Source organism: Cebus imitator, unplaced genomic scaffold (assembly GCF_001604975.1).
Source record: "Cebus imitator isolate Cc_AM_T3 unplaced genomic scaffold, Cebus_imitator-1.0 Scaffold252, whole genome shotgun sequence".
Lineage (NCBI taxonomy): Eukaryota > Metazoa > Chordata > Mammalia > Primates > Cebidae > Cebus > Cebus imitator.
This window is the reverse complement of record NW_016107567.1, coordinates 2,003,968-2,027,920: the sequence shown is the minus strand read 5'-3', so window position 1 is coordinate 2,027,920 and position 23,953 is coordinate 2,003,968. Positions and strand designations below refer to the sequence as shown.

The following is a 23,953-nucleotide window of genomic DNA, read 5'->3' as shown; positions in this document are numbered from 1 at the left end:
TCTATAAGTAGGAAAAAATCATTTGGAAATGTTTCTGAATGATATTAACAAATTTGATAAGAAAACCAGAAATAATACATACAATCAATTTTTTATCAAAAGATAAAAATTTAATCAAATTTATCAAAAAACAGGCCTAATTTTTTCCATCTCAAAGTTTGGGAAATGCACAGTGCATTTAGAATCTCTGAAGTCTAAAAATGTTTTGCTGAGGAACAATCAATTCACAAAAACATTATTCCAGAAAAATCAACATTTCACAAAATGTTTTACTGATAATTTAATGATATACATTTCACATACTTATCTCATGCTATCAATCTATATTTATCTGTTCTGAAATTAAAACCTTTCCAGTAACTGCACAATTGTATTGCTTGTGTAAGTATTATAAAAGGTCATTCTGAACCAAAAAAGAGGGCATTCAAAATGTTAATTAAAAAGATCACCTAAGACTTCAACACAAAAGAAACATCAAAATTCCCTATCAATTATAAGTCATTTTAGATAATGAGAATTTATTTACTATTCTCTAGTTCTATGTTTCATATCCATATATATGGATAAATGAATGTATGTACACACCCATGTACATACTAATTCATAAGACATATAAAACCCTAAAAAAAAGTATATAATATGCCTACAAATAAATGTAAGCCAAAGCAACTCCTCCCTAATTAAAAGTGGATAGGGAATAAGGGCCTTTAGCTTTAGGTAAAGTGGAAACATATTACAAAGCATTTTGAAGTGCTATTTTTTAGGGGAAAAATGTCTGTATTGGTTCATCCATGTATATAAGAATTTGTAGAGTACTTGGTCAACAGTTTTCTCCTTACAGAGAATAGTGTGACAGACTTTTTGACATAAAACAATATCACATTTTTTTTTAGCATTTTCCATTTTTTAGCATAAATTAGTATCACAGCAACGTGAAAGACAACTGTTAAAAGTAATATAGGTAAAGTTAGTGATAAAGAAGCAATGTGATGACTGGTTGATAATAATTAAAACTTATACCTCTCTTTTATGTCAGTGTGCAAACACAGGTGCTTTCTCAGTCAACAGCATGTACAATGATATTTTTAAATGATGTAACTGCTAACTATGATAATAAATTGCCAATAAAATCAATTTTGCATATGTTTCTATGTAAACAAACTTGAAACTCTTTTGCTTTTGTTCTGCAGTTGTAGAAATTCTTAATTCACACTGGTTTACCATAAGATTATTTTCAAAATACAATGTACTAATTGTATTTATCAAGAAGCAGAAATTTGTCAAACAGAAATCTGGAGTTTAAAAATAAAATATAGTTGAATAACTGAGCACGGTAGTGCATGCCTATACTCCCAGCTATTCAGAAGGCTGAGACAGGAGAATTGCTTGAATCCAGGAGTTTGAGACCTGCCTGGGTAAGATGGAGAGACCTCATCTCTACAAAATAATTGAAAAACTTAGCTGGGCATGGTAGTGCACACCTGTAGTGCCAGCTACTTGGGAAGCTCAGAAGGTAGGACTCCATGAGGCCAGAAGTTGGAGTCCAGCTTGGACAACAAGAAGAATTCATCACACGCACGTGCGCGTGCGCGCGCATGCGCGCGCGCACACACACACACACAGTGTTCTTTGGAAATTTAGAAATGTTTTAGTCTAAAGATATAAAATCTCTCCAAAGTCCCAATTTCTCATTATTAAAAAATGTTAGCTTTCATCTAGCATAATTTCACAGGTTAATATGAGCATAGCTTGTGTGTGCATGTGTATATATACACACATACATATACAATAACATTTTATTCTCAAATACTATTTTAAAGGCAGAAAAGTTCTGTCAAGAAAATTAGAAAATTAAAGCATACTAGGAACCTACTAAACTGATGAACACCAAATTGCAACCCTAAGCTGATAATCTTTCAAGGCATAGAAGAGATCAAATAAGTGAATAATTATCACAGTGAAGATACATGAGACCCACCATGCCAAATGCTCATGCAAAGGAAAGAAAAAATCTTTCACTCTGTTAGATAAGCACAAAACTAAGAATTACCACTGTTAGAGCAAAATGATAAAATAACTCAGGAAAACTAAGCATAGCACAGATAAATTAATTATTACAATATTATTTTAACTGTTTTAATCTCATTCTGTTTACAAAACTTCAACATTAAGCTAAAAAATAAAATAAAGCTGTTCTTAACCATCTAGTAACAGCACATTTACTAATGTTATATTAAGTTAATATAACTAAGATTAAAAAACTGGTTATGTGTACACATACACACAAAGCTATTAACAAAATCAGCAAATCTGGGGTATGTTAAAGCTGTGATGGCTAGGTGTTATTAAGTAACCCAAAAGAATGAAATTGGATACAAAATGCAAGAAACATTTGCCAATTTTATCAATTAACCCAGGTGATGCTATACAAGGTCAACAAATGATACTTTCTCTTCAATTCTACTTCAAATCTTTCAGGTCCCAAATTTTAGAAAATCAGTATACTTTCTATATGTGAACACCCATCTGCCTAAAATAAGTAATCTGTATAAATGTATGGAGATACTCAGAGACCCAAGTTGCTTCCGTAAGAATTCAGATTATATGGGAACTATAAAGATACTTTGGAATACTTCCATTTGTCTATCATTTACTTTCCTTTATATAAACTTTCTCTTCCACTCAACTCCCCTCACAATGTTAAAAGATCTCATTTTTGACAAAATACCCAAACATCTGAATGTGTAAATTTCAAACTATTAACATCTCCATTCCCCAGGTATGTCATCTCAGAATGACTCATGTCATCTTCAATACATATCATGGTATTCATCCTCATTTAACCATTAAGATTATAAGTATTTATCTTTCTGTAGTTTGGCAGTTCTAGCCAAAGTAATAGGATTTTTATAGCTATAGTTGTTACATCCTTTTATAACTGTATTTATCCTTATCTCTCCACTAGATTAATGCATACTAATTAATTAATGTATACTAATTAACGCAACATAAAAGCATGGTCTGTAGAATTGTATCAACTGGGGTTCCAATACCAGCTCCACTACTTTCTACTTGTGATCCTGGGTGAGCAGCTATCTTTATTCACTGGAAAAATGAGAATTATAATATGCTTAATATAACAGGGTCACAATGAGGACTAAATAAAATAATTTAAGGCAAGTAGTATATATATGTTTGAAGTCAGTTTACATAGAATGAGCATACCAAATGCAAAGAACTAAATTAAGCATCCGCAAATGTGGAAAGCATTAACAAACTCTGAAAACCTACTCTGAGCGAAGAGTAATTTTTAACCCTTAGGAAGAAACAAGTGTGAGTAAGGGATAGTGAATGAGTCCTTACCCTTAAGTAGCTTAAAAACAGAAATAAGAGCTATGTAAACACAAATGGGCTGAAGGCAAGAAAAACAAACATTATGGGTAGCTGACGAAAGAAGTAAGCCTTTTCTACTTCTACAGATTAAGTGCTGCCTGAGAGGAACGCGGGAAACCTCATCTCCCCAGTACATATCTGTTTTCTACCCTCAAATCTCTGCCTGTATCAACTATTCATCAGTTCATATACATAGCATGCTACCGTAACTCTGAACATTTGATTCTCTGTCTAGAAATTCTGTCACTTAAATGAAGCCATTCCACAACTTAATACAATGCAACCTAATTACTTGAATATGGTATGCCTACCACATTACATGGTTAATACTCTAAGAATAAGAACTTTACCCCATCTTATTTACTCTGTATCCCTTCCCTCTGCCTCTGCACCCAACACCTACTTTCCAGCTTAGTATTTAATACTAACAAGAACCAAATAAGAGTTCTATTAGTAAGAATGGAAATATTTACTGAATGAGCAATTAATGAATTAATGACTATGGCAATACTGGGAAATAAAGAGAAGATCATGAACACATTTTTGAGTCTGGATAACTAAATATTAGAAAAAATGGACGTGAAAGCATTCTAGATAAATTAGATAACAAAACAAAGACTCTTAAAATGTGAAACTAAAAAGCATGTTTTAGGCTGGGTGCAGTGACTCATAGTCTTTAATCTCAGTCTGTAATCCCAGCACTGTGGGAGGCTGAGGGGGGAGGATCACTTGAGGCCAGGAGTTCAGGAGCAGCCTGGCTTACACTTACCGTGTAAGTGTAACCCCTCCTGTCTCTACTAAAAATACAAAAATTAGTTGGGCATGGTGGTGTATGCCTGTAATACCAGCTACTCGGGAGGCTGAGACATAAGAATAGCTTAAACTCAGGAGACAGAAGTTGCAATGAGCCAAGATCACGCCACTGAACTCCAGCTTAGGCGACAGGGCAAGGTGCTATTTAAACACCACCACCACCACCAAAAAATAAACCACACCAAAACAAAACAGAAAGGAAAAGTGTGTTCTAAAAAGGGCAAAAAGCTGTACATAATTGGTAATGAATGCCTCACAAAGGATCTGAACTCTTCATCTATTTAGCTCTGTCTTTCCCATGGACTTAAAATTATTTTGGAAACAATATGGTCATACTACGAATGTCTAATGCTATTTTGTCTCTAAATTAGAGCATTACTAAAGTGCTAATACAGTTAAAGTCACATTTGAACTAAATTAGGATAGCAATAATTTTTAGTCAAATATGGTGTTTAAATAGAATGACTAATAGGCCAAAATTGAGCTAAAGTCCATATTTATGATGAACACAAGAATTCTAAAATATGAGTAAATAAACAAGACAGCATAACAAGATCACTTTAAGGATTATCTAAAATGGGTAATTATAGTAATCTTATTTTATAAAAATAATTCATCCATATTCAGTGTTCACACTTCCAATCTCTGCCCCCATTCCCCACTATAGTTTGAGTCAGGATCCAAATAAGGTGCACACACTGATGTCAATACAAAATTGTTTTAACTAGAAAAGGCTGAAGAGATAGAAGTAAAGAGTGCCAAAGGCAACTTTTCGGTACTTTCACTTCTTTTTAAGTTAAAAGCATTGGTGCTTTATTACTTCTAATTTTATTTCACATCTGCCAGCTTTCACTTTTTTATTGAGTCATGTTTTACAATTATCAGCCATGATTAAAGTTCGTTTACTCTAAATGAACTAAAGGGAGAAAGGATAGCTTTTTTTTTTTTTTTTTTCCAGCAGTCAATGTATGAGAGATACAAAGGAAGAGGTAGCAAGATGCAATTATTTAATTGTGTTCTTTCCCTGAGGGGATGAGAGGGAATAATTATTCCCTCTATACCCTATCACGTTTAGCCCTGCACAGTAAGTTACTCATAGAACAGGTACTAACTGTGTAAGGGGTCTGCTCTAGTCTCTACAGATAAAACCTTGAAAAATCATGCCTGTCCCTGCCTATGTCAGGCCTCTGACTCTGTGTGAGTCCTCATTTAATACCTGTACTGAAGTAACTTTATATCAGATCTGTTTAGAGCCCTACCCAAGTTAATTCTGCCATACTGTATCCCCTCTGTCATCTTTGATCACCACCCAAAACATAAGCCCTTATGTCATCTACTTGTTCTTTCATTTTTATAATAAAATTGCTCTGTTTCTTCCTGATCCAACATCAAACTATTCCCATTCCCCTCCATGACTTTAAATTATGTCTTATGGACCCCTTCCTCCAATGGTAAACAAGCTTGTTTTTATCTTTAACTTTGTGAGTCTTCAAGTCCACGTAGATGATATTCCACCTGCCTAGGTTCTTAGTTCCTAGACTTAGGCACTTCCAGTGACTTCCACGTGCACTGCAACTGCACTTCAGCCACCCTCCCACGGCAATGTAACAGAGTGTCTCATTAGTTAATGTGCCTGACCTATAATATCAAATACAAACATTCTACTTTATTGCCTGCATTTTTCCAGCTCTTTCGCTACAGTGCATTCACTATATTGTTCTAGGATTTTATTAAATCTTCTAAGTCCCTTGGACCTTCCATTTGTCCTTTCACATTTCTAACTTAGGCCTAAGTCCACATTCCCAGAGTTATGATCATTTTAATTGCTCTTTCTGTCACAGCAGGTCAGCATATTCTAACTAGTGCTATAATTTGCTTTCTTGGCTCTTTTAATTCTGGACACTTGCAGCAATCAGAAACTAAGAGGGGGATTCCAGTTGGGTCTATACAGTGGTCTCATTGAGTCTTTAGTGGCCCAGTAATCCTTTAGTTATTTTTGGTCAGATCTTGCTCTTATTCCTCTCAAAGAATATTCCAAGTATTCCTTGCATTTCTCAACCCTCTAACTTAACTCATTCTTTTCATTCCAAACTGATGGTTTTCCTTTTAAGGAAACTTGTGATCTCCCTCAACCTGTTCCCTTTGTCCCTCTCTCCCCCAAAACATAACTACTGCCATGCATATCCCCCTCTCTTTTATAGCTGCAAGTTCTCCAAGGTGCCCTTAATTGCATTTCCTCCATTTTTCAGTCTTCAGCATTGTCATCTACATCTTTAATTTCTCCCTTTTCTACTAGTATCTTTCTTTTAACTTATAAAACTCTTAAGTCACTACCATCCTTAAAATGAAGAAACCAGAAAAACCCTAGCTTCCTAACAATACCAGACACTCTTGAGCTGTTTACATTAATAATGTCCGCACTCATTCCAGTGAAAATCACCCACAAGTATCTGTATGCCTTGCTCCACTCCTTACCACTCCTCCAACCTTTGTTACTTCCTTATTTCCCTGACCTTAAGGAGATGGTCTACTACAGACTGTCTCTTGGATGGGGTTCAAAACCATCAAATAACAGAACACAATGCTTTAAGATAAAATTGTGGGATTCAGAACTTCCGACAGATGGTGTTTCTTGCTCTTCCTTTCTACCTTTGTTTATTCACTTGCTTTATCTGTGTGAATATCTTCCTTTCCCAAAAGCAGCTCCTCAAATGGGCAATAAAGAAATTAGGGAGAAAACTTGGACTGGGGGAGGCAGAAAAGATAATATAATCTGGTATAATGTTTTATTAGGGATTTAAGAGGCTTTCTTAAATAAAACATACAATGGCCAGGTGTGGTAACTCATGCCTATAATCTCAGGACTTTGTGAGGCCGAGGCAAGAGGACTCCTTGAACTCAGGAGTTTAAGACCAGTCTAGGCAACATAGTGAGACCCCCATCTCTCTATTTTTTTTTTTTTTTTGTGACACAGAGTCTTACTCTGTCTCCCAGACTGAAGTGCAGTAGTGCGATCTTGGCTCACTGCAACCTCCACCCCACAGCTTCCAGCAATTCTCCTGCTTCAGCCTCCCGAGTAGCTGGGATTACAGGCACCCACCACCACAGCTGGCTAATTTTTTGTATTTTTTAGTAGAGATGGAGTTTCACCATGTTGGCCAGGCTGGTCTCCTAACTTCAGGTGATCCAATAGCCTTGGCCTCCCAAAGTGCTGGGATTATAGGCGTGAGCCACCTCGCCAGGCCCTCCCATCTCTATAAAAAACAAAAACCAACTCCCCCATGCCTAACAAAAAAGTCTACATTAGAAAAAAAACCACACAAAAATGGTTGTTATAATTACCTCTTTAAAACACACTTTTGTAGAGGGTCAAAATCCGTCTCATTTTTATCTGCTGGTATAAATCTAAGAAAATTTTAATAAGATCTAATTTTTTTAATTTAAAATTTAATATTTTAATTATAGCTGTATCATTGTTCAATTTAGCCTCCCTTAAAGCAGCAAGTCAACACTTTAAATTTTCTTGACCACATATCTTTCTTCTCTCTTTCTTGTTCTCTCTCTATAAAGTCTCCACTGCACTATTATAAAAAATATGCAAAAGCATATAAAAAAGAATGAGATCAACACATATAAATACAAGTTCTTCGCCAAAGAATCGTCTTGTATTATATAAACTACTGCTTTGGAGAACATTATTATGGACAATCAAGCAGAAAGTCAGACGGAATATACTGAATGGTTTGATATAATAAGCCAACTTTATAAACTGATTTTTAAGAAATTCAACTGTTTAGAAATACTAAGTTTTTAAATAAAATTTTACCCATGCTATTTATTAGCACTGTCCTAAAGAGCACACACATTTATTTGATGGTAATGAAAAGAGAAAAATCACTCTTCTCTGGTTAGTTTCTAAAATGAAGCGTGGGTTATTATTATACTTCATGAAGCAGCAATCTTGTGAACACTGGCTCTATTCTACTAATATACTTAACCAACAGGTTCAACAAATTCTCTCGAAGACTAGGATTTAACTTCAACTAGAATACTACATAGCACGACAAGCCTAAATAATAGTATTATAAGCCGAGAAAGACGAGATTCAAAATTAGACAAAACACACAGAACTAACTGCAAAATGTGAACATAACATACATTTATACATGTTTTTGAATGTATAATTCTGAGTTTATAAACTTTAGTTTGGAATTCCTTCCAAACAGTAGTATAAATAAGAAAGAAAAAAAAATGTAACCACTCTCATTTTCTGCCTCTTTGAAAGAAATTCAATAGTTTTAATTAAGTAATTAATTAAATGTACTACTTCCTGCCTACCTGGGATGGATCATAATCAGCACTAAGGGCCTTAACCGTGCCAAACTTCACTTTCGCTACACAGAGGCCCTTAAGAATTCAAGAAATTATAAAGTAAAAGTTACTTAGTTGTGGGTTACCTCAGAACTGAAAAGCCTTAATTAAAGAAAGCCCTGTAAAATAAACAGCGAGTATCTACAATGCTTTTTCAAACCACCTTTTACTTACGTCAACAGGGACCAGAAGACTCTTGCCAAGATGTTGATTAAAAGACAGGCACCAGGCTTCAGTGTAACCATTCATGTTAGGCACATACTTCTTTATTGTCTCATCATTCAGCCTCAGCCACACACCATCATCATTATGGATCTATACAAAAAAAGCAACAGAAACAAGCCAGACCTTCCTGTAACTCCTATGAGGTCTGAAAGTCTGCACAGCAGGCAAACAATGGTGGACATAGAGATTAAGCATTTAGTTTTTATAGAAAGTAAGTCTGAGAGACCCTCCAGGGAAAAAAAGCAGCAAAGAATGCCAACACAGTATGATAATTCATGTGGCAAGATTATAAAAACAATTTCACTTAGGAATAAAAGCACAAGGAAACCACATTACATAGTTTAAACAGTAAAATCAGATGTTTCCCAAAGGAATATGAGTCTTCCACCCCTTATATTTATATTTTAACAATCAGAAGATACTTAGTTGTAGTACCAAAAAATATACTGTCCAAAGTTAAAGCAGTGAAAGAAATACATTTCAAAACAAACAACATTTTTAAATGTTGTGAAAAACTGTACCTATTTTCAGTGAATACTTGCATAGGTTCTGAATACTATGCTGAACATTGTTCTTTTCATGTTCAAAATACAATTTTAGTTATTTTTTATTGATAAAATAAATGAAATGTTTGACATTCAATGAACACACTCTATAAAATAGTTTTAAAATATTTCCCAAACTGCTTAAAATACATTCTGACAAAAAAACTCAGTAATATTATTATGCAAATAATGCAAAAACTTTCTGTCCAAAATTTACACTAAGAGTTCCTTTATCAATTACCTCATCAATAAAAGTGATAGTTCCATTGACTTTCACTATGCCTATCTGCTCACTCTGAAGGGAAGGGTGGCTACGGATGCGAAGCCCTGCACTGTCCTTGGCCACAAATTTTCGGACCTGAGAAAGGCAAAGATAAACAGTGAGATAGGAAAAACATGGAACAGGGATCTTTTAAGTAGCAAGAAGTAAAATTAAGCAGATTTCAAAGTATCACAATTCTTAACAAGGTTCCAGAATTATTTGTAGTAGGGCTCCCTCTGCAAATAACAGTGGTTTATCAACACTAATAACAGAACTTTTAAGAACTGAAATGTATATTATGGAAAATAAAACTTAGAAAATTATTATATATTTTTTTAACTCATTTCTAAATATTGAAGATATGTGTTAAGAAGGATGAAAGCCACTTGTTCCTGTTAGAAAAACATGATACAATTTCAATTACCAATATTTCTTTTTTTAACAAGCAGTTTGCCAAAATACCTGTACTTACTCTTTAGATCTGAGAAATTATTTTTTTCTTTTGACAGTACAGGACATTTTCACCTTGCAAACTTTACACTTAATTTCAGCAGACTTTTTGTTCATTGTGAATGTTCCGTAGCAGGAAGAATACAACATGTATGAATTACTATAGCGTTACACAAAGAAATAAAAAAAAGGATACATTCTATAACTTAGAAATAATACCGTGAAGTACTCATTAAGTTTATTTAGGGATATTTATAATTCAATTCCTGAAATCAAGTAAAATGTTAGATGTTTACTGGCCATTTTGAAGCATCACTGAAAAATATATAAAAATTGAATGATTCCAGCTCTAAGTTCATTCTACCCTAACCTTATTAGGCTGAGGTTCAGTCTTTGGTTTGACCAGCTGAGTTCCTGGTGGTATCATCCCTTTTGGTGGGTCTTTTACTTTTACTTCCAGACCAGCATCTGTGAGAAAAATAAGAGAGCTGTTACATTTGAGAAAAAAAAAGAAGGAAGATCCTTAAACCTAATACTATAAACATCCTCCGGCAATTTTTTTTTTTTTTTTGAGACAGAATCTTGTTGTGTTGCCAGGCGCCAGGCTGGAGTGCAGTGGCTCAATCTCGGCTCACTGCAACCTCCGCCTCCCGGATTCAAGCAATTCTCCTGCCTCAGCCTCCTGAGTAGCTGGGACTACAGGCACGCGCTACCATGCCCTGCTAACTTTTGTATTTTTTAGTAGAGATGGGGTTTCATCATGTTGGCCAGGATGGTCTCGATTTCTTGACCTCGTGATCCACCCGCCTCTGCCTCCCAAAGTGCTGGGATTACAGGCGTGAGCCACCGCACCTGGCCCCTCAGGCTATTTTTAAAAATTAACACAAATATCTGATTTCTGTTCTTTTAAGGTGATCAATATTTTATAGGCTAAACAAGAAAAATATTTTTAAAAAGGGGCTGAGATGCTAAAAGTGTATCCCAGGATGTCAAGGGAAAAAAAGGGGCTTTCTATCTTTAGAACATGTGAAATGATACAGAAAAAAATTGAAAATAATAAAAAAAAGGAACCCTTGAGAATTAAATCTTATCTGACAATATCGAATCAGGATATCACTCATCATCTATACCAGTCATCTCTATGACAATATAGCATGGTTGTGAGAAGCTGAGGTTCATTCTCACGTTAGACCGCTTTGGTTACTCCAACATCTGGCACTAGCTGTTTGACTCTGCCTTGATTTCTTCATCTATAAAATGGGAAAAATAACAGCATCTCACTTACTGAGCTGTTGTAGGAAATACATGACTTAAAATGCACAAGGGGACAGGTGCAGTAGTTCACACTTGTAATCCCAGCACTTTGGAAGTCCGGGGTGGGCGGATCACCTGGGATCTGGATGGAGTTCAAGACCAGCCTGGCCACCAGAGTGAAATCCTGTCCCTACTAAAAATACCAAAATTAGCTGAGCATGGTGGCATGCACCTGTAATTCCAGCTACTCATGAGGCTGAGGCAATGAGAATTGCTGGAACCTGTGAGGTGGAGGTTGCAGTGAATGGAGACTGGCACCACTGCATTTCAGCCTGGGTAACAGTGTAAGACTCTGTCTCAAAAAAACAAAAAATGTGCATGTAGAACAAGGTTGGATACCTATTAAATGCACAATAAATGTTAGCTATTAGAACTGTAATTATTCTAATGAATTATTATCTCTGCTTGTCTATGGTCAGGTAAGATACAGCCCACTGATGGTATGGTGGAAAGCTTAGTTAAGAAGAGTAGGCAAGTTGAGTATGGAAGAAAAGGGATTATTTTAAGTAGGCAAGTCTTTTTCTTCAGCCTCATTCTAAAAAACAAATATAAGTGGATTTTTCTTATCTACTTTGTATTAGTTTCCTTCACCCCACTATTAGATAAGATGATGAAAAAAATTACTGAAATTTTACCAGAATTTTGAGAGACAAAAATCTTTACAATGTTATTCTTGGCTATTTCTACTTCTGAGTTCCTACTGTAATTTGTATCTCCTGTGTGTCACTACTTATAATTCATATAATGTTTATTTGCCTGTTTTATTTTGGCAATCCTCAGTAAAGAGTTAACAATTGACAGGAGTTGTCTTACCTAGAACAATGTATGCTCAGAATCAAAAAATGTTTGCTGAACTAAAGGCTTTACGGATATGCTGAAATAAAGACTGCAGCAAAGGCTGCTGATAAAGGTCTCCAGAAAGGTACAGATGAACTGGATATACCTGAGTCTATACAGTTGTATTAATGTATGAGAACACACAATTATATCAACATAAAGTACCTCTTTACCTCCACTGCCAAAGCAAACTACTTAACGCAGGGTTTCCCAAATACTGTGGTGAAATATTAATCAGTATTATTGCTATCTACATCTCTTTCTCTCTTCCCTACTTGCAAGGGAGCCCATGATAAGGATCAAACAAAGTCAGACAAGTTTCTTGATTTCAGAACTTCTCAGAATCCCTAATATGTTAATGTAGATTGTGTGAATGTCTCAAGTGAGACTACCAGCTGAGCATCTCTAATTTGAAAACCCCAAATCTCCAAAATCTAAAACTTTTTGAGTGTCAACATGATGCTCAAAAAAAGTGCTCACTGGAACATTCTGAATTTTGAAATTTTGAGTTAGGGGTGCTCAACTGGAGACTACAATACAAATATTCCAAAATCTGAAAAAGTTCAAAATCTAGAACACTTCTGGTCCCACGCATTTCAGATAAAAGATACTCATTGCACATCAGGTTTCTGAAATCTGCCTGATCATAGAAACCCCTTTTCTTGAGGAGTATCAGGAAAAATAATGTTATAAGAAATTCACACTGATAGGTACTATTGTTTTCTCATTACACAGACAGTTTATGTTATCCTATTACACAGACAGTTTAAAGGTAAAGGCAAGAAAAGATTAATGCCCAAAAGAAAAGCAGTATGTTTTTCAAAGTTAATGGTTGTGATGATTAGTTCCAGATGTCCACCTGACTGGATTAAAGAATACCTAGAAACCTGGTAAAGCATTACTTCTGGATCTGTGAGGGTGTTTCCAGAGAAGACTGGCATGTGAGTGAGTGAAGTAGGTGGGGAAGATCTGCTTTCAATTTGGGCAGACATTGCCCCATCAGCTGGGAGCACAGAGCAAACAAAAACAGAGAAGTGAACGTATTTCTATCTTCTGGAGCTTGGGCAAACACTTCCTCTCCTGTCCCTCAACATTAGAACTCCAGGGACCCCAGCATTTAGACTCTGGGAGTTATTCCAGTGGCCCCCCTGGATTCTCAGGCCTTTGGTCTCAGACAGAGTAACATAATCTGCTTCCCTGGTTCTGAGGCCACCTGCATCCCAGGGTCTCCAGCATGCAGGTGCGGCCTGTCATGGGACTTCTCAGGCTCCATATCTGTGTGAGCCAATATCCCTAATATATCCCCTCTCATATATCTAATACAGTCATGCATTATTTAAGGATGGGGAAATGTTCTGAGAAGTGCATCACCAGGTAATTTCATCATTGTGCAAAATCAGAGTGGACTTAATGCAAACCTAGATGGTACAGATTACCAGGTTATATGGCATAGACTATTGGTGTTAGGCTATAATCCTATACAGCATGTTACTCTACTAAATACTGTAGGTGACTATAACACAATAGTAAGGATTTGCATATCTAAACATATCTAAGCATAGAAAAGGTACAGTAAAAATCTTATAGGACCACCATTATGTATGCCATTTGTCATTGACCAAAATGTTATGAGGCACATGACTGTATATATATCCTACTGGTTCTGTCTCTCCGGAGAATCCAGACTAATACAATGATAGGTTAAAAAATTCATTCATTCACCCATATTTACTGTCACTATGTGCCAGCCACTGAGCTACACTGGAAGATCCAAACATGAATGCTTTCTGCTCGTAGCCAGGAGAGGCAGACAAACACACCCACAAGGAGGGGACACAGTAACACAGAAGCGTGGAAGAGAGCACACTTGACTAGGAGGGAAGGAGTCATGAGGGCTACAATGACTGGGTGGACACCATAAATTATTACAAAATGTTAATGCATGAATTAAACACTCATTATGAATGAGAAAAGAAAGCCTCAAATAAGTTATGAAAACTATCCATATGTAGGATGCAAGTTAAAGGGCAAAACTAGAATACAAAAATAATTTTGATTCTAGTTATCTGAAGTAAGTAACTCATAGCTTAAAAAAAATACCAATTTCAATGCCATCAATGGTAACATGAATAGTGTAGAGTCCAATAGCCCCTGGAGTCCAATTTGCACAATAAGTTCCATCATTATTGACACGGATCAGCATATTCTCACTGGGTCTGAAAAGAGATAAGATGTATATTGGAAATTTTACTTTTGGTTAATCAGCCAACGTCATTACGATAGCTCAGCAAACATTTAATTTGCTTGCATACTGCTTGGCAATCCTACCGCCCTGCCATAGTATCCTTGCCTACCCTCCAAAATGCTTGAATTTCACTTCTTTCTTACCTCAAACTTGCATCACCCCTCTTCCTCACTCTCAGGTGATCATGACCTCACCTCTTTCTTGCATGAGACAATAAACAATCAGATACAAACTCAAGTTGCAATCAGATTAATAAACCTACTTACCTCTGCCTTCTCTCATGGTAGAATGGAGGAAGTGTTCTGGATCTGATCCAACGCTAGCCCCTCCCCTTGTCCTGCGAATCTTACTCCCTCAACATTTTTATGCTGCAATCACCGTTTTCTCTCTCATGCAGCACCAATTACTCTCAATCTACTGAATCATTTCCATCAGCAACAAACATTGATATTACAGCCCCCTCTAAAAGGTCTTGTATCTCTTCTCCTATTTATATCTCACTTCTACTTCCCTTCCACAATTTATCCTTACTAGGCTTTTGTTTCCAACATTTCATTACAACTGCTGATGTCAAAGTCACTAATGACCACCATGTCCCCAAGTTCAATGGTCACTTCATCCTCAGCGATCTCTTAAGTAGCATTTGCTAGCTACAACTCTTCCTGTCTTGAAATACCTCCTTCTTTTTGTTTCTGTGATGTTTTCTGGCTTTTTTCTTCTCTCACTGGCCATTCTTTGTCAGTGTGTTATTGGCTTTCCCTTTTCTGACCACTGTATAATTTAAGGAATGCCCCAGGATTTGGGTCTGGGTCATCTTTTTCTTCTATCTATGCTATCTTTCCTCAGTTTTAAATGCCATCTCTATACAGAAAATAAATTCCCAAATTAATTTTCCCCATGAGTTTCAAACTGGCATTTCCAGCCTATACACAATTCTGCTATCTCAGATTCACTTCAGAGATTTTTCTAAATTCTATGGAGGTGATCTCTCCAAACTATAATGCATCTAATTATTTTTTTTCAACGGACTATTTTAAGAAGTACTGGTCCTAACAAATAAAATACTAACTCAAAAAAATGTTAATTCTGAAGTTAACAGAATTACGTATGGGCTGAAAAATTAAGACAGTACAATTAAATACAAGTATACCACTTGCTGAAATCTCTCCACAATTCATTGGAAGGAGAAGAGGAATAAGTTCTAAATAGCAAACAAATGAAAACAAACTAATTAATGCTAAACAAGTCAATTTAAACATTTTTAGATAATAGATACCTACTTTAGATGCCTACTTTCACTAGTAGGTAGTATTACATAATATATTGGCAGCATTATAGTTGAACGTAAGCACATTTTCGTTTTCTGCAAATTTACACAGTATTACAAGTGAGAAATCTCTATTGACAATCTAGAAAAATGCTATAAAGTATTTATAGAAAATAAAGTTGAAACGCAAGATAATTTTAGTTGTAAGCAGCTTACAACTTATGTTTTGGTTACACTTTGAGAAAATGATCCTTACCTCTTAGGAGTTGGTGATGCAAAACGCAGCTCTTCAAATGAATAATTTTCATAAACCTTTAAGAAAGAGACCAGTAAAAATGGTAAAATCATTTAGAAACATTCTCAATTAATAGGGTGATACATTAATCAATAAATGCTTGTGAGACAACTGATTACTCATATAGGAGTAAAAGATAAAATTCAATGATCTACATTAGACCATTTATTAAAGATAAATTTTATATGGTTTCAAGATCCAAAAGTAAACACCAAACTTAAAAGAAAAAAAGAACAAAAGAATAAAACAGGTAACACCTTTCGAGTACATTAAAATTTTAAAGTTCTCCAAAACAAAGATACTATAAAGATAGGAAAAGCCTCCACCTCAGAGAAGGAGATGTGTAACTTGTACAACCCAAAGGTGATATGCATCCATAATACACAAAGAATAAATCCACACAAAGAGATAAACAACACAAAAGAATAGAGAGTCAAGACAATTCTCTGAACAAGAAATCTGAAAAGTCAATAAAGAATAGAAAACTTATTTAACTAAACTTGGAAGAAAATACAAATTAAAACAAAACCCAAATAAGTCATATCATGGTCATCAAATTGTGTTGCTAAGAACCAGGCACTGAGGAGAACATGCAGCACCTGGTACTTTCATATATTGCTTGTGGGAGTGTGAGTTTTGGCAATATTTAATGTAGTTGAAGACATGCATGCCCTACAACTTAACATATCCACTTCCAGGTATGTATCTTCCAGAAACTCTTGCTCATGTACAAAAGGCGACAAAAACAGAATGTTTATTTCAGTACGGTTTATAATAAGTGTCCACCAATGAGAGAATGGACAGATTATGGAATAGTAACCCAATGGACTACTGTAAAGAAGTTAAAATGAATGAACTGTAGAGCTACATGGCTGAACCTCAAAAACAACATTGAGCAAAAATCTGGCAAAATGATATGTACAATATGAGACTATTTTATAAACTTCTGGAAAACATATTGAACAATCCAAAATATACTGCTTATGAATACATTTGTATCCAGTAAGAGCCTAAAAATATATACAGGAATGAGAATCACTACACTCAAGAGAGTGGTTACCTCTAAGGAAGGGTGGTAATGGATTTAAGGAGGGATTTATGTGGCTTCAATTGTACCTGAAGCAACCTGTTTCTTAATAAAAAATAACAAAATGACCTGAAACAATTATCATAAAATGTAAAGACAAAAATGGGCTGTAGGTACATGAAACTTGGCACATTATTCCCAATACTTCTCTATGTCTGCTACATTGCCAAAGAAATAATTATCTTTCAAGGTTCAGGTCAAGATGTCTGCTCATCCACTTCTAACTTCTCCTTACTGATAGTAAAAAGATGCACAATCAAAGCCCCCTTCCTTCTCTCTACCCTTTTTGTTTTCATAAAAATGAATCAGAACTGATTTAGCTGCCTACCTACTCAAAAGTTACACATGAGAAAAACCCAAGTTAAGGTTGAGTCTTTAGCTATACAAAGGTGTGAAAAAGAAGGAAATTCAGGTTTCTAGACTTTCAGTACAGTGTATTTTCCACTTCATCATTTTCCTTCAAATACATATTATTTTCACACTTAGTAATGAAAGAAGAGACCAGATCTTCTCACTTTTCCATCCTCTACAATACTCAGCTCACTACTGGGTGGGTACATAGTATCTGTGAATGGTTGATAAGGAAAATTTCCTTTCCTGGATCCTGAACTAAAATTTCACAGAGACTATTTGGGAATGGCATTTGATACCTGCTCTAAACCTAAGCTACTCAGAACATGTATAAAATATTGCATTCCATTGTGGTAACAAAATCTGCAAAAGAAATTATACAAATTGAAGCATGTTCATAGGAAACTAAAAGATTAGGGAGGTAAGGAAACTAGAAACTAAATTCCTTAAATAAGTGTTAGAGTAGAGAAGAATATTTAACTTTGAATTCTGTAATAGCCAGTGGACAATTCACCTTGAACTCTAGCTTTTCATTCCCTGATTTCTTTAACCTCAACAACTTCATTTCGGTCACTCACACCAAAAGTCACAGACCTGTGACATTACTCAGAACTGTTCTATCTCTGAAATCAAATAAAATGGCCTGCTCAGTTTTTTACCTCAATAACCACTCCTGTATCTACTCTGATGTCTAGTCCTTCTTACTTCCTTGACCCTCTGAAATTTCTTCCTTTTTAAACTGTTAGGTTCCACTGTCCTCTCTTTAGCTACCATATGCTCAACTTCCTTGTTCCACCGTTCCTTTGTTGATCTAGCAAAATTTTAACACTGGATCAATCCAAATGATTATTTTATCCATGCTCATATGACTCACACTGTTACTCACAAATGATCTTCAATTTCAACTGATTATTCAAAGGCCTCTGATAAATCTTTTCTGATCAGTGCTTTCTTTCAATCTCTACGACAACAATTTCATTTTTTTCCATTTGTTTCAGGACCTTGACCCTAAGATTCATCACTTCCATTTCCAACCCAAACTATATAATTACTGTTTTAAATAATTCCTTTGGCTGCAAAACCTACAAATTTACTAGAATCTGTATTAAGTTTTCTTTTTCTTTTCCTGGTAGAATGAAACGTCAGAGTCGATACAGGAGTAGTTATTGAGGTAAAAAACTGAGCAGGTCATTTTATTTTGATTTCAGAGATAGAACAGTTCTGAGTAATGTCACAGGTCTGTGACTTTTGGTTTGAGTGGCCGAAATGAAGTTGTTGAGGTTAAAGAAATCAGGGAATGAATTTCTTTAACCTCAACAACTTCCTGTGATCACTCCTCCTCCTATTTAAGGCCAATGCTACCACTTGATCTCTGAATCCTATTTTTATATTTCAGAGTATCTTTGTTGTTTTCTTTCTCTCAATTATCTCCTAATCAGCACTCAAATATGCAAGTCGGTCTCTATTAAGAAGGCCCCATACTCCAAAGCCTTCATTCAATTCCATTTCCTCTGGTTCTTTCTATAGTCCAACATCTTGAGAGGCTTATCTACACTCACTTCAGCAATTCCCTTAACTATGTGTTGCTTCTTTGGCTAGTATTCTTACCAATGTAGATTGTGTTTCCTTTCCCTTTCTTTTTCTCTTATCTAGCTTGTAAATCAATGCTTCTCAAAGTACAGGTTTTGAATTTGGATCACTCTGCATATGTGTTTCAGGCAAACTCCTGAACTTCTCTCCAAACCCACTGAATCTAAATCTTTGGGTGCTTGGGAATCTTTTAAAGTACGCACTCCAGATACTTCTAATGTAGACAAGAGTCTGAGACTCAGTGACACTGGTGTTTCTTAGGATCCTGTCCTGGAGCTTCTGTCTTCACTCACCATAGACTTGATAAGTAATGTAAGTGCTAATGATACCTGAATCCTTTTCTTGAGGTCAGACTGTGATCACTCAAGTCTGTACATCCACCTTTGTTTTATACATCTTCACATAAGTATTTCAGAAGTATCTAAAAGTCATCACATCCAAAACTGACTCTGCTATCTTTCTCAACCAAAACCTGCCCCTCTTCCATTATCAATTGGACACAAGCTGAAAATGTGAATTTCACCTTTTATTTCCTTTCTTCTCTTTATTCCACCTCTACTAGCTACCAAGTTCTACTGATTCTACTGAACCTATACTGATTGACAACTCACCAGTCTAAGTGATCAGTGTATCTCACCAAATTAAGTCAATAGTCCCCTACAGAGACAAAAATCAAGCCATGTTTCTTGATCATCTGCCCAATTACACAGTCCATATTCCACCATGATCTTTATAAAACACCAGTCTAATCAAGCCATTCCTCTACCCAAAAGCCTTCAATGGCTCACCACTGCTCTCTGAAAATGCCAAAAGTACAAACTTCAGCTTTGAATAATGACTATCTTGATAATTTAGACTAACACTGCCTCTGATGATAACTAAAACATCCAAAATATTTATTTTTAAATGTCCAACATTATTAGATAGCTAAAAAGCCTGAAACATTTTAGGAGGCACATCTCGCATTTGAGAACCCAAAATTGAAGGGGGCATAGGTAAACCCTGAAATCCTGAAGAGGTACATTCTAGCAGGAAAAGTAAACTGCAAATAGGCAAGTACTTAGAAATTTTATTCTATTTTTATTCTTTGTAGAGATGATGTCTCACTATGTTACTGAGGCTGGTCTCGAACTCTTGGCCTCAAGTGATGCTCCCTTGTTGGCCTTCCAAAGCACTAGGATTATAGGTGTGAGCCACTGTTCCTGGTCAAAAGTAAGCAAGTACTTTCACTGGACCTAAAACTCAGCCTAAGCCACCTGTATCTCTGATTGGATTAACCTGATCTGTAATTGGTAATCCCCTCTGGACATTTGCCAAAAACCAATGAAAACCTTCTGTGAAGATAGATAAAATCATCTTTAAAGTGTTGCTGCAAATTTAATATCCATCAAACACTCTTTGGACTTATAATTTCATGTCTGCATCTGAATCACTGAAATGTTGGTTAAATAAATGAATGTTGAAAACTAAAATTGTTCTGATAAGTAAAATAAATTACCTTCATCATTGTTATGGCAATATATCGAGCTTCCTTCACTATCATTGGTTCATATGAAACATCTAGCTTTGGTGATGCCAGCCCTCCAAAAGTCATGTCAGTATTAGGAGGTGCAGTTGTTACTGCAGGACTGCCAGGAATCCTTTGAGGTTTCTTTACTTGATCTTGTTGTAAAGATGTTTTTTTCTGAGAAACAGGGACAGCTTTCACTTCCACCTAAACATGGTATTATACAAACCAAATACTATTATTATTTAATTGTCATTGACATCAAAAGAAGCAACTTACAGTTATAAACTCATAATTATGCACACTTTATGTTAGCATTGGTCTATCTCAGGCATTCCCTTCAAAGGCTTATTCAACAGAATTACAATGACCTCAAGATGGGCTGATAATATGAACTATGAACACAGTGTAAAACAAAGGCTCATATTTTTGGATTACATATTCAGAGATATCAAAACATAAAAACAAATGCACCATTAATAAGTTACAGGAAAGGATAGCAAAATGAATCTACATCAAATTCTTGCAGGGACTAACAAATTATTTTATCAGGTAATCCAAGTGTAAATGCTTTCCCACAATCTCAACACGTTTTAAAGCAGTAATGTCAGTTTCAGCTATACTGTTCTACAGAAGAAAATGTACTCTATTGATAGAAGTTTTAAAAATTAACACAATAAAACAAATTTTATACCTAAAGCCCAAAGATATTTCCTTACTCTGGTGAAGAAAGAGTATTATTAGACAGCTCTGTCACCAACATAAACATTTAATTTAAGCGATTAATAAATTGAAGCAATTAAACTTTGCAACTCAATTTTTTCAACAATAAAATGGGACTATCTTTCATCTACTAACTCTACTGTATAGATGAAAGGACAGATTTGTTAAGGGATGTTAATATATTGAAAATACAAACTGTCTTATAAAAATACTTTTCTGAAATATTTTCCAGGAATTATAAGAAAACATTGTTTTTATTAGCTTATGCACTGGCAGAAAAACACTTGAGCCCTAGGCAAGCACAAATTTACACAAAATTGGAATACCACTTTAGCTCTTCAGCAAGTATCACCATTCTGAGCTTTATTCAAAGTTTCTGCTGTTCCTTATAGACTATAGTTTTCTGGTTGGCAAGAATAGGTAATCCAACAATAGGATTGTTACAGAAATAGAAAAAGTAGCAGAGATAAAAGTGACAGTATTATTTAAGTAATTGAGGGCTACCTCAGAACTACAGAATGTCTTTAATGTTTATTGTTATTAATAATACCATTCTATGGAATCTGTAGTTTGAGACTTTCCCTATTTACATAATGTTAGGCACAGGTGACAAATACGTTCCATTAAGTGATCACCATCTTCAGGTGAGGTTACAAGAGATCAGTATTTGGACTGACATAATCCCCTGGTAACATTAAAAACCCATTCTTATATTTAACAAACAGCACTTTACAGGTATATGGTAAAAATTTCAACTCAAACATATGTGCCAGCATTAAAAGCTTTAAACTTTAAATATAATTAAAAAATGTGAAGATGAAACAGACAGGAGGTAGGGAAATACTGGGTAGAAGAAGGTGGTTCCCCAGTAAATGCCCCACCCTCAGGCCTAGAAACCACGGCCCTAAATGAGAACAGTTATCCTTGTATTCCCGTCCAAATGTTACCTTTTTGACCCACTCTGCCACCTCCCACCCTGTGCCCATATAAATCCCAGACTTCGGCTGGCATAGAGACAAGTGGCTGAAAATCAAGAGAAGAAGCAACTGACAGATACAGCTTAACCTCAGGCATGACTTTGGAGAGGAGCCTGGCTAGAGATGGCTGAGCTTCTCCAGGGAAATATCACCTTCTCACACTATCCCCTTTCCAGCTCCCATTCCCCTGAGAGCCACTTCCAACACTGCATTCATCACTTTTCAAACCTTTTGTGTGACCTAATTCTTCTTGGATGCTGGACAAGAATCCAGGACACACTGGGTGCAGAAACGCAAAAAGGCTGTCATGCGGACTCTTCACTGAGCTGTTTAACACAGCCATCCACGGACAACAAAGGTTAAAGAGCATTAATTGTGACACACCCCTAGATGTGAGGCCGTGGGGCTGGAGACCAAAACCACTTGCTCCGGCCCTGGCACCTGCTTGCCTACGTGCTCCCCCTCCTGCAAGGGGTTTGAGTGCAGTGGCCAAGTAAATGGACCACAACCTTGTTGCAAGTCCCATGAAGGAGTAAAGGGAACTCTCCTGTCTCAAACATATTTGATTTTAAATTATACATACTATTTTTATACATACTATTTCAATTTAACCTTTCTGTAAGCAGCTATATTTACCATAAGTATTTAATAAATTATTATTAGAGTCTATGTGTGTATGCACCATGAACCTTGAAGTAAATCACTGAATAATTTTATACTCTAAGAATACTGAGACACAGAATAACCATTCTGCTTTCTTTTACAAACTGTGCTACTTAAAAAAAATTGTCATTCTTCTATTTCTTACGTAACTTTATCTTGTCAATAAATAAGATTTCCTTAAAATAAACTTCTTTTTTTCTTTTGAAACAGAGTTTTGCTCTTGTTGTCCAGGCTGGAGTACAATGGCATAATCTCGGCTCACCGCAAACTCTGCCTGATGGGTTCAAGTGATTCTTCTGCCTCAGCCTCCCAAGTTGCTGGGATCACAGGCATGCACCATCACGCCCAGCTAATTTTGTATTTTTAGTAGAGATGGGGTTTCTCCATGTTGGTCAGGCTGGTCTTGAACTCTCAACCTCAGGTGATCTGCCTGCCTCAGCCTTCTAAAGTGCTGGGATTACAGGTGTGAGCCATTGCACCTGGCTAAACATTTTTTTTTAATTCATAGGAAGCTTTAAAAATAGATGAAATGTCCTATATGCCTTTCATTCAGGTTTTCCCAATGGTTACATTTTATCCAACACTATCAATTATTGATGGCACAGAACCAAAACCAGGAAATTGACATTGGTACAATATGTACATTTAGCTCTAAGTCACTTTATCATATATAGGAATACTCATTTTATAAGTAAAAAATTATAACAACATTTGCTGCTTTTTAAAGCATTTGGAAATATTAGCTGCAAATCAATTTTTATGTTTCAAATAATTAGCTATTACTGCATAAAGATTTTAACAATTTCTGAAGAGTCTCAAGTACTCCTAAGACTTCATTCATATACTATCAGGTTGAAAGTAAAATAGGTTAAATTAATTTTCTTTTCAGCTAATATGATAATGTGATATTAATAAATTAAACATCACTAGGAGCACAAGTCATGTAAGCAACGTGCTCTTATTTTTTATTCAGTCAGGTAAGATGTTACATTGGCACTGCATTTCTTCATGCTATAAATGAAAGAATGCATAAAGTAG

The 23,953-nt window shown here is 35.6% G+C and overlaps 1 protein-coding gene across 18 annotated transcripts in view; it reads right to left on the bottom strand.

Annotated features, from left to right (window-relative positions):
• Positions 1–23,953, bottom strand: part of MYCBP2 (MYC binding protein 2) — a 275,403-nt gene that overhangs the window by 81,712 nt on the left and 169,738 nt on the right. For all 18 annotated transcript variants that reach the window (XM_017498820.2, XM_037727973.1, XM_017498830.2 and 15 more), the window contains 6 exons: positions 20,544–20,759; positions 15,979–16,034; positions 14,311–14,426; positions 10,430–10,527; positions 9,589–9,705; positions 8,752–8,892 (listed from right to left, as the gene is read on the bottom strand). In XM_017498820.2, coding sequence (XP_017354309.1) covers positions 8,752–8,892; positions 9,589–9,705; positions 10,430–10,527; positions 14,311–14,426; positions 15,979–16,034; positions 20,544–20,759 — 744 coding nt within the window. The remainder of the gene's footprint in view (positions 1–8,751; positions 8,893–9,588; positions 9,706–10,429; positions 10,528–14,310; positions 14,427–15,978; positions 16,035–20,543; positions 20,760–23,953) is intronic.